General features: G+C 45.8%; 1 protein-coding gene across 1 annotated transcript; it reads right to left on the minus strand.

The window, feature by feature from the left end:
* Positions 1-1058: 1058 nt before the first annotated feature.
* Positions 1059-11466, minus strand: RHOU (ras homolog family member U). Its single transcript, XM_014596717.3, has 3 exons — positions 11116-11466; positions 7908-7966; positions 1059-5092 (listed from the first exon to the last, which is right to left on the minus strand). Exons 1-3 carry the CDS (start codon positions 11411-11413, stop codon positions 4637-4639), a joined length of 813 nt encoding a protein of 270 aa, XP_014452203.2. The 5' UTR covers positions 11414-11466; the 3' UTR covers positions 1059-4636.
* Between the last annotated feature and the right edge of the window lie 240 nt (positions 11467-11706).

Genomic DNA, 11706 nt, shown 5'->3' on the forward strand with positions numbered 1-11706 from the left:
AAGGAACAGGAAAGGAAGAAAGTTAGTATTATAAATTTTTATTTAAATAGGGGAATCAAGTTGGGCACGGGGCAGATAGAAGATTAATACGCTGGGTCTACTCCATGCTGTCCACAGATAGATGGTTTAAAATAACATTATTAAAAACTCTCTAGGAGAGGGTAGCAGGAGAAAAAGAGGGGAAAAAAGTCTCAGAGCTGCTTTCTGACTAAGTGCACACTTGGAAGAATAACTAAAAAGGAGAAGCCTTCTATCCTTGGAATCAGGCTGGTACCTTAGAGACTAACTAGGTCACAGGCATGAGCTTTCATAGGTAACAACCTACTTTGCCAAATGCACCTAGCTTCAAAATTGGGCAGCAATACCCTCACTTCAGTTGAATAGCAGCTTACAGCACCACTGAACCCAAGGGAGCTTCCTGTTGGATCAGGTACTTCTCAGGGACAAGGGGCTGCCAAAGTTTTCATTCACTTGGAGAAAAGGGTTTTTAGTGTGCAAGACAAACCATGTGTATAAGCTGAATGAGACACTATCTTATAGCATAGTAATTGTCCCACAGTAAAGACATGACAGTAGCTGAAAGTGGTCAGATCATGTCTGACCAGAACTAGTTCAGAGCCAGGAAGGAGATTTTCTTTAAAATTGCTGAGCCAGCATATGGTCATGCATCATGCAGGTATCAAATTTATGCCCGATTACTTACTGCACAGTAACACTGTGCATGTGACTGACCTTGGGACTAACTTTAGTCTCAAGTCAGACCACACACAGCGTTAATGCGCTTTAATGCCTGCACATGTAGATGCTGGCCTATTTCCACTTACTACGCAGTAAATTTAATGTAACATAAATGCATGTATAGATGTGCCTACTGGGAACTAAAACAGAGTTAAAGCAAGGCTCAGCATGTCCTCAAATCCCACCCTAGAGCTTTTCACTTCTGTAGCACATGAGGCTAACTGCAAAGTTGCACATGTATCTGGCTTACCATGGGCTTTTTCCTTTTGTTCAATATGTCCACTCATTTTCCCTTCCACTTGACTCAGACTGCAAGCAGCTTAGGGTGAACACTCGATTTTTATTGTACACCAGTACAGGGCCAAGCACTGGGATTTTACTCCCTGATGCAGGATCCTTGCACAATATACAACAGTAAAAGAGCACATTCTTACGCCAAATAACTTCATCTCTCTGCCAACTAAGCAGTGTAGAAACAGAAGAGATCGTACTTATTTGATCACGTGCAAGATCGTGCAACTATTAGTTAATATCTGTAAAGAGCTTTGAAGATGAAGAACACTGTAAATGATAGGTATCATTGTTAACGAAGGAGAGCTAGTAGCAGTGTACCTGATCACCACGTGCAAAGTGAAACGAGGAAGTCAATCTGGCCTTTGCTCTATTTGCAAAGGATCAGATTTCACGCTGGGGAAAACCCTGAGCTGTAGGAATGGGATCAAGTTTAAAAATACAGATCCACCAGGACTTAGTGTTCCAGTTTAGGGCCCCAACGGGCCATGTCTATATCACCTCCACAGCAGTCCTGAGACTGCTGCTGAGAAGCAAGGCCTGCCCACTTGCTCCCACTCAGCACCCGCTGGTTTTTTGGCTCATGCCCTCAGAATCACACCCTCAGGAGTTCAGTCTTCGGTGTGCTCCTGGGAGTGGCACTATGTGTACCCAACGCTGTTCTAACAGTAACAACGCAACATTTTTTTCACTGTGCTGCACCTGGACAGCAGCAGGAAGTGGGGCTTGTTTCTCCATGGTAGACTTGGGAGCATTGCAGATATGGCACAAATCTGCCCTGAGGGAAACCAAGAATGGTAACTAACATCTAACATGCACAGTGCTCCAAGGAGGAAGAGGGTAGAGAACCAGAGTTCTTGTTCAGCCTCATCTCTGACTCAATACATTAAAAAGAAAGTAAGCCAGGTTATTATTTGCTAACCACCGCTCAAGTACTTGACATTAAATCTATGAAGTGTCCCCCTCAGGCTATGTTATGGAGCCCAGGACTGACTGGGTGTTACATAAGACAAAGCTGTGAAAGGCAGAGGTGTCCAGTATAAAATGGTTGATCCCATGGGCAGACAAATACACATATCAGAATTTATTTCCAAATACTTAATTTATATCATTCTTGCATGAAATGGTTTCCTTTCCTTTTTTTTTTTGTTGCAATAGAGCCTACATTTAGGAAACAGAAGACAATTTCGTAAGGCACCTCAGATTATAGACTACACGGAGACATCTTCCCTCCCTTGAGCTTTTAAAATCATCAGTATTTTACAAGTAACATTTCTAAATCTAGACCTTGTGTAGCCCCATGTAGAGCAGTATTCATAAAGTTATTAGACCTTAGTTCACATACACCTAGTAAAGGGCTATAACAAGTCACATTTTTCAGGAACAATCACAGCTGGGTACATTTAAAGGTAATGCTATTCCCAACTATGAAACAGGCTGCTTATAAAATACAACCTACTGCTTCCGGTATGGCAGGATACAAAGCATCATGATCATATGAAACAAATTCAGTTATTTGTGCAATGGGTGCTTTTCACTTTCAACTTCCCCCACCTCTCCAAATCCAGGTTTTAAAATCAGTTGTGTCCATTTCACAGAAAAGGACACACACATGAAAAACCTGGCTATGTCCTTTTCAAATGGCCAGTTTGACTGCATATATTTGAGATAATGTCATAGCATTAGACTGTGGAATCTAAAGGCTCAACTGTTATGTTCACTGGTTGTGAAATTTAGCCATTATGGACCAGATGCAACCAAGTTAAATGCATCCAGTTTCTGTGCTATGGAGACTGATTTTCCAAGCTGCTACAGTGAAGAAGCCAACGTATTTTTATTGAACAAGGCTCCATGTACTTCAGTAAAGGTATCCACTTCATTTTGAACTAAGTTTTCAGCTGTGGAACACTATGTGCTCTGCACTCATTTTGCCTCACCAAAGAAAAAAACGTGTGTGTGTGTGTGTGTGTGTATATATATATATCATGGCACTTAAGCCAATATATCCCAGAATGTATTTACATAACGTGATTTTCTTTAAGTAGGCCAGGAGGTTAATTGCAGCCAACTTTATCAATTCAAATGGCTTCCACAATGTTTCTTAAAGCATGCATTCATTTTGTTATGATGAATAAGAACTTGTTTTAAAATTCCAATTTAATTGAAAATGATAAAAATGAGTTCACGTTAATGCTACTCCCAAAAGGAAAAATGAAGCTCGATCCTGAGCGGCTCGTTGAGTATTGAAGTGAAAAAAAAAAAAAAGCACCTTAAGGCTGTAAAGAAATCAGACAATTCAAACGAAAGGTCTCCCAATTCCCTTTTTAGAAACCAGCCTAAGAGTTAAATACTGAATTGTGCAAAAAAATGAATTAATCCACAGATCCTCAGACTAAGCAGACTGGAATTCAGCAGATTTGTGTGTCACACATTTGATGCTGTAATAGGCAAATCATCCTTCTGGACACACTTCCCTTTAATCTGTTGCAGTTATCCAGGAAAGAGTCATCAGTAAAATCTCTCCGGCTGGTGCTACCAATTTTAAGAATGCAGTCTCAGACCAGATCAAGCCTCTAAAAACTGCTTTCTTTGAACAGAAACAAAACATTCACTTGTTCAGAACAGCACCATAATCAGGGCAAAGCAGTATCTATTTCCCAGCATCCAGTTTGTTGTACCATTAAACTGCCTTTTCATTTAACTGGCAGCAAGGAAAAGAGGGATATTCCAAAATTCATGTTTCCAGCCTTGAAACAGATACATTATGTGGTACTGTATGGAGATTCATTGCATCCTTTTTAAGACTAATTTGCATTCCTTTCAATTAATATAAATGAACTATCATAGTGTCTGTATAAATACAAAGGAACCTGCTACTATCCCATTTTTTGTGTTTATCAGGAATCTACTTTACAAATGGAGGGAGGCAGAGGGGGAGGAGGGCACAGAAATAAAGAATTTCCAAATTAGGAGACTGCCAATAAAGATAAAATTATGTCAACTGCTAAACATATTAGACTTCCTAACAATGTACTAGAGGTATATGCACAACCTTTGAAACAATAGCATTTGAGTAGTCCATCTCTTATCCAACGTTTACATTAATCTAAATATGGTTGGAGCAGGAAGAGATGGGGTAGGGGAAAGAGAAGGAGCAGGTTTTTAAAGCTAAAATGTCAGTAAGGAGGCACAGTGTTATTTAAAAAAAGTGTCTATCTATAGAGCTGTGTTTCTATATTCCCTTGTTTCTTCTAAGCAGCCCTATCAGCAAAGGCCTCTGTTGCTCCTCCCTCTTTTGTATGCATTATAATACAAAAAGTCAAATTCTTTGTACAGCTTGTAACTTCACAAATATGTAGAGCATTTGTTCCTTGATGAGAAATTACCCTGGAAACTCAGACATCAGAGAGGTGAGGGCTAAATATCCTTAACCTCATTAATGGCAACATCTACCTAAGCATTCTGCCATCCACCTCAAAAGGACAACTGAGATCTCCAACAGCAACATATACATACTTTTATGTACCTATGTTATACAAGTGGACAATATGGAATGAGACTTCAGCTAATATAGCTTCTGTGTGATTTCACCAGGTCCTTAAAATTACTATACGAAACAACAGTATTTTTTCCACCAGGATTTGGAGAGGTTTTTCATTTTGTCTGGAGTCCTGCACTTTGATTTCTTTGGTTGTTGCTGGGTATCTGCGTACTGAATGCCAGCGACAATGGCTGCGTCGAAGACTTCTTTCAGATTTTTCTGAGTCAAAGCTGAGCATTCGATATAAGATGCTGCTTTTATCTCCTCAGCACAAAGCTTTGCAGCCTCCTCTGCCACAGGCTTTTCTTTGCATTTGTCCAGTTCAATGAGAACTTTGACATCCTCTCGGAGGTCTGACTGTGTCCCAACCAGAATGATGGGAGCTTTGGGACAGTGGCATCGAATTTCAGGAACCCACTTTTCGCTCACATTCTGGAAGGAAGAAGGACTCACAACGCTGAAGCACAGCAAGAAGATGTCCGTGTTGGTGTAGCACAGGGGTCTAAGCTTGTCAAATTCATCCTGCACAAAGCAAAGCAACATTAAGGCTGAATCAAAATAGCATTAAAAGTTTAATGGAACCACCACCCTGACCTAATCCTAGCAACTTCTCACTACAGAAATTTGAAACACCGAATAAATAAGGAAAGGGTCAGGTTTAGCTCTTGACTTTATATAGGCACAAACATAATTTGTGTACAACGGAACATGAAGTTTTAATAGTGGAAGCCACAAGGAGGACAAGTTTGGACTTCAGCCTGCAACACTGAAGTCACTGGAAACTTTATTATTCACTCCCACGTGCTCAGGATTAAGCAGTACCTTTTTAGTGCAGTTAAGATTTTCTGACTACCACCGTTCTTTCTTTTCAGTGCTCTGAGCATGACTTCAGCATTTGCCTATATGCCTTGCTGTCCTATCTCAGGAGAAGATCTGAACCACAGAATGCAGGCTGCAGCACTTAAAACGAAGACACAGGAGAAACAGGGATAGCCGAGAGGAAAAAAATTATACATTCACTCTTAACTGAGAATATGTCTCTGATCAATTTGGATTAAAACAGGCCTAACATGTCAATGCTGCCCAGGTTGGCACTCATAAGTTGAAAGATGGGCAATAGCATAGGAGAAAAGATGGCTGCATGCATTTGTATGCAGTTTAAGTAAATGAATGTTTAACAGCATTCTACAGGAGATTAGAATAATTTCCCTGCTATTCTGTGTTCATCTGATGGCAGTACTCCTTTACTTCTCTACATCAAGCACTTCCAAGCCTCCAATGTTATGTTATTTTAAACAAAACTTCAACAAAGCCAGGCCCTATTTTTAAAGCTTCAAGGAACAACTGTAATGAGAAAGATAAGCACCTAAAACTAACAAAAGAATTCGCCTTTATGATGTTCTTGATCATCACAGCAGCTCAAAGACCTGGGAGCAAAGAATGTAAAATGAGGCAAGGGTTAAGCATGCAGCGCCTGAGTTTATGCCGACAGCAGGATAAAAGCACAGTAACACAAGCAGCATAAACAGGTAGGATTTGGCTCAACTATGGTGACATTTTAATTAAAATTCATTGTGTTCTCAAAGGGTCTTAATTTAAGAAGTGCAAAGAGCAAATACGGTCTAGAATGTCTCTCCAGGACCAACGTTTTATTGCTGAATTGCACCTTACGTGTTCATTTGTCAAGATTTGAGATTTCCCTTGAAAGCTTCTGAAGAGGCTCAGATATGTTGTTGTTTAACCCCCCCTGAAAGTCTCAGAAGTCTCTTTCCACTTGAATAAATTTCTTGCAGCAGCAATGCAGAGGGAGGCAACAATTTATAAAACAAGAGGCAAGCAAGCAAGCTTCATTAGCTCTCTTGATTCTCAGATTAAGCCTCTCAGGAAGCAAGGCAGCAATGTGGGATTTTCACCACTTGGCTTAAACAAACCATATATTTATTGAGGTGTACTGGACTACAGAGTGCAAAGGACAGTTAAGATGAGACATCCATCCATGTAACTGCCTGCTCCTGCAATGAAATTTTGCATGACTTGATTTAAGGGCTTTGACAGCTGAAATGAGAACTTGATTTCTACAAAGCTCAAGAATTTTTCTCATTTTGCTTACTTTCTCACAACCCATTTGTGTTAAAAGCAGTAACTGAACAAGCATGGGCATTTCATTAAGGGGTTCCTACTCTCTTCAACTAGTAGCAGCAGTCAAAGCAAAAACGGACTTGAGTCTTCCTGAAACCATTCCATGGGGCCCCATCACCAAGGATATGGTTACAGTTATATCTGTCAGAAGTAGAGCGTGAATTAGCCTCTTGGCTGAAGCTGACAGTGCGTTTCTAAACCACCCTTGACTCATCAGTATATTAAATTAGGGGCATCCCTACTGACCTCCTCCCCCTCCCCCCACCCCCATCATACTATTACCCAAAGCAGGCTGCTTCATCATCTTTTATTCGGGGGTAAGAGACTTGCAAGAAGCATGGGCAAAATTAAGTGCTGGCATTGCAAAGAATGGAATTTAGTTCCCTGGATTCATCACTTAGTTATAATACCCAGTTCTGACACTCCTAGTCAGGTTAATGCATTTTGCCTACTTTTTTAGCACTGCTTCTGGGCGTGCTTGGGCTCTTTCAGAAGCATCGCACTGCATGAATGGATACACAGTCCAAATGCTTATACAGTATAAAAACATGAGTTTCTGTAACCCATCATGGACAAGGACAGCTGGAAGCCTGGGAAAGCATTAGCTCTCCTCAAACAGTAAGGGATTGCATTAAAGGAAACCCCGAGTCTGGAATAGCAGCTCATGTATCGGCAGACATGGGCAAATTTAGTCATGGTGCAAAACTACTCATCAAGGCAATATTCAGCAGCTAGTGCTTTATTAACTCTTGCCCCCTCAAAACTAGTTGTCTATAACTGTACATCAGCTGCTGTAAGCACTAAAAAATAAAGTAAATAAATCTGAAATATCAGCACTTTTTATTCTGCAACTGCCCATAGGTTTAAGTCACTGGCAAAAACTCCTAACAGAAAATGTGGAGAAAGCGCTAATCTTGAAATCAGTTACTTGAGAAGTCAAGCTCTCTGGGAAGGTTAGCTGGCAATCTGAGCCAACTATGGCAACATCCATTTGCCAAGCACAGTGTATGCTCACTAAACCCTGCTGCAGAACCTATGCACTGCACTGGGATAAGAATTACTTAGTGTGACAGCAATTTAATAAGACGATCAAACACTGGGAATCCTTTTAAATCCGTGAAGTCATTAGAAGGACTACTTGATGTGACAACTTCTCCCTTCCCCCTGTCACTTAAATGAAATAAGTAGTTTCACTGACCTGACCAGCTGTGTCACAGAGCTGAAGTCTCACTGGTTTGCCATCGACAGACACAACAGCTTCATAGAGAAATAAGGGATGGGAGGGGGGAGAAAAAGTATAATGAGTCCCACTTCACACATTTTTCATTATTAAAAAAGAGAGAGAGAGAGAAAGAGAGAAATAAGCCTTCACTCAACATTTCTTGTTTTCCCTTCAATTAAATTTAAATTTAATGACTTGAAGAGCTGGAACCAAATCTGTCACTAACACTTGGGCACACACAAACCCTCCAGGGCTTTCCAAATCATTCACTGCAACTGATGAGGTAGCAAATCACTGAACTAAAACTCTTTGATGGCATTAAAAAACAAACAAAAAAAACCAGAAAGAAAGAAAGAAAGAAAGAAAGAACGCTTCACGAGCGTGATCCAAAAGATTCTTCTGTTCCTTCTCTTGCTACAAAGGATTTATTTTCTTGTCACGTTTGTATTTACAAAGCTGCCCAATAAAAAAAAAAATCTCTCCTAGTTTTAAATCACAGAGAAGACAATGCAAATATTTATGTTTTCCCTTGGGAAGCGCCTCTCCTTCCACTACTGAAAGTTTTGACTACAGAATTTACCCTTAAAGAGCTAGCTTGACACATAGCTATGTGCAATCCCTGACTGCCAGTTGGATATTTTTTTAAACAAGAAATCATCCTCATTATTTCCCACTGTTCAAATGCAAAACACTTTTAGCCATAATGTGGATTCCACTTGTTAGCTTGACACCAGGCTTTGCAGTATCACTTTACCAAACTGCAGAAACATCATACCCTCACACTGATCTTTGAGTAGCTGAAATTATTACAGAGCTCCAGTTCTTAATACCAAGTACCAAGGCACTGACTGGATCAGCTTTAGAAATACTAGAAAACTGAGTACTGATGCTGCAGATTCATGCTACAAAGCTCAGATCCCAACACAGTGGGATGGAAGAGAGGCTAGAAAGCAGTTTCACATTTAACAGCCTTATGTTGCCCAACAGTCTTATTAAAACTTCCAGAATGACAAGGATGTGCAATTAAAGCAATTCACAAGGCAGGCTGCAGTTTCAAGAGACCCATGCATCTTTGCAGCCGCCTCATCAGCACAGATCCCCAGCTAATGAAAGGCAGGGGACAGGGACTGGGCTTCTCCCTTTCTCAAGCCAACCCAAAGAGGACAGAATGACTGTCTGTGAACATTTCCAAGCCCAATAAACCCGAAGAGCAGCCCTAACCTGAGCACTGCCCGAGTGTGATTGGGAAGCACAAGTAGAGCACGCTGCCCCAGCACGAAGTCAGAAGAGCACATCCCACTACATCAGGGATTTGCAACTGGGGAAGCCACGGCCCCACTGAGAGAGCCTTTTCAGGGGACCACAGGTTGCGTTAGCATGGTTAGGTGTGCCAGCCCCAAAATAAACCCAGGACTTTCCAACAGGAATCCACAGGGTTCAAAACATTCTGGCCTGATGCTGTCTGACTTTTTTTTTTTTTTATGGGGGGTGGGGTGGGGGGGGAGACACCAATGTATTGTTGTTGTGTTCCCAGTCAACAGAAAAAGTGAAAGCTCAGACCTCATGTTTTTCTGAGGAGGTTCAAGTCTGGAGTGAGAAAACCACTGCTCTAGGGGATAACAACTTAGGGTTGGGGGGCTATGGCTGGCAGTGGTGTTTGCCCTCTCTGCCCACTGCAGTTCTGCTCCCTGCCTGGGCAGGGGAAGCTCCCTCTTCCTTCACCCTCCCTTCCAGCATCCATTCGCTGCCCCTGTGTGCCACAGGAGACTGGCAAGGTGGACCTATGGTCTGCCCAGTCAATGGCAGTTCTTATCCACGTTCTTTTGCCCACCTAAGGGCTGCAGCTACGGCTGCCAGTGATGTTTGCCCTCCCTGCCCCACTGCTGCTCTAGGTGCTAACAACCTGGGCTAGAACTGGAGCTACACTGGCCCTCTCTACCTGCCTCTGCCCCGTGGCAGCTCTCCTCAGTGCCTCTGGCGGAAGGAGGGTGGAGAGATCCCCCTCTGCCCCATGTTTAGCTGGGGGCAACTGGAGCAGCAAACCCATGCAGCTTCCTGGAAGGGTGGGGGGCAGAGGAGCTAGGACTAGGGCTACAGCTGACAGCAGTGTTGGCTCTCTCTCCCTGTCTCTACCCCAGACATTGCAGCTCTCTTCCTTGCCTTGCAGGGTGGGCAGTTCCCCTCCTACCCACCTAAGGACATTTCATGTCTACCTGGGGACCGCTGGGGTGGGAAACCCATGCAACTTCCTGAAGGAGGGGAGTGGGCTAGGACTGAGGCTACAGTGGCAGCAGTGGCTGCCCTCTCTCCTTGCCCCTACCAAACAGCAGCTCCCCTCCCTGCCTGGGAGGGGGGGGCAGATCCCCCTTCATCCACCCACCTATGAGTTAGAGTTACAGCTGGCAGCAGTGGTTGCCCTCTCCACCTAACTCTACCCCATGGCAGCTCTCTGCCCTGCCTCCCTTCTCCAGATCCCCCTTCTTCCACCTCCCGACAAGCATTTCATGTCTAGCCGGGGTGTTGGGGTGAGAAATCTATGCAGCGCTCAGGGGAAGGGGAGTGGGTTGGGACCGGTGCTACAGCTGGCAGCAGCGTCTGCCCTCTCTCCCTGCCCTACCCCACAGCAGCCGTCTGCCCTGCCTATGGGGGGGAGGGGGGCAGATCCTCCTTCACCCACCCAGCTAAAGGCTGGTGCTAGCTGGCAGCAGAGGTTGCCTTCTTTACATAGCTCTACCCCACAGCCGCTCTCCTCCCTGCCTCTTTCCCAGATCCCCCTTCTTCCACCCACTAAGGGCATTTAGTGTCTAGCTGGGAGCTGCTGGGCTGGGAAACCCATGCAGCTTCCTGGAGAAGAGGAGCGGGCTAGGGCTGCGGCTACAGCTAACAGCAGCGGTTGCCCTCTCTCCCTGCCCCTGCCCCTGGGCAGCTCCCCTCCCCGCCGCTCTTCCCCAGACCCCCCTTCTTCCGCCCCCTACGGGCATTTCATGTCTAGCTGGGGGCTGCAAACCTCCCTGGGGGAGGGGAGGGGAGGGGAGCGTGCTGGGGCTCTAGTGGCAGCAGCGGCTGCCCTCTCTCCCTGCTCCTACCCGCAGGCAGCTCCCCTCCCTGCCTCTCTTCCCCAGACCCCCCGCTCACCCACCCCTTCGGGCACGTCGGGTCCGGCTGGGGGAGGCGCTGCCCTTACCGGAGAAGTTGTCGAAGGCGGTGGGCACGTACTCGGTGGGGTAGCCGTTCGTGGTATAGCTCACCACCAGGCTGGTCTTGCCAACGGCGCCGTCCCCCACCAGCACGCACTTGATGCAGCGCCGCGGCTCGGCTCCAGCCCCGGCCCCGGCTCCAGCCCCGGCGCGGCAGCGGCCGCCCAGCCCCGCCGCCCGGCTGCTGCTGCTGCGGACACGGCGCGGCGGCACGGGCGGCACGTCGCAGCCGCCCGGCACCGGCTTGCTGATGTAGCCCGCCTCGCCCTCCTGCTGCGGCGGCATCCGGCCGGGACACGGCTCCCGCAGCCCCGCGCTGCTGCCCGCCACTGAGCCGCACCGGCCGCGCCCGCCTGCGCCTGGCCCGCGGGGAGGAGCCCCGCCCCGCCCCCTGGCCGGCAGGCGGCGCCGCCGCGCTCCCCGCTCCCATTGGCTGCTCCGCCGCGCCGCGCCGCCGCCATTGGCTGCGCCGCGTTCTCTGCCGCAGCCGGCCCCTTCCCGGCCCCTCCCGGGGCGGCCAGGTGTGCGGGCCGGATCCTGCGCGCTGCGGAGCGCCCTTCCAACTCGTGCGCCAGCTG

The sequence above is a fragment of the Alligator mississippiensis genome, chromosome 1 (genome assembly GCF_030867095.1).
Source record: "Alligator mississippiensis isolate rAllMis1 chromosome 1, rAllMis1, whole genome shotgun sequence".
Taxonomy (NCBI): domain Eukaryota; kingdom Metazoa; phylum Chordata; order Crocodylia; family Alligatoridae; genus Alligator; species Alligator mississippiensis.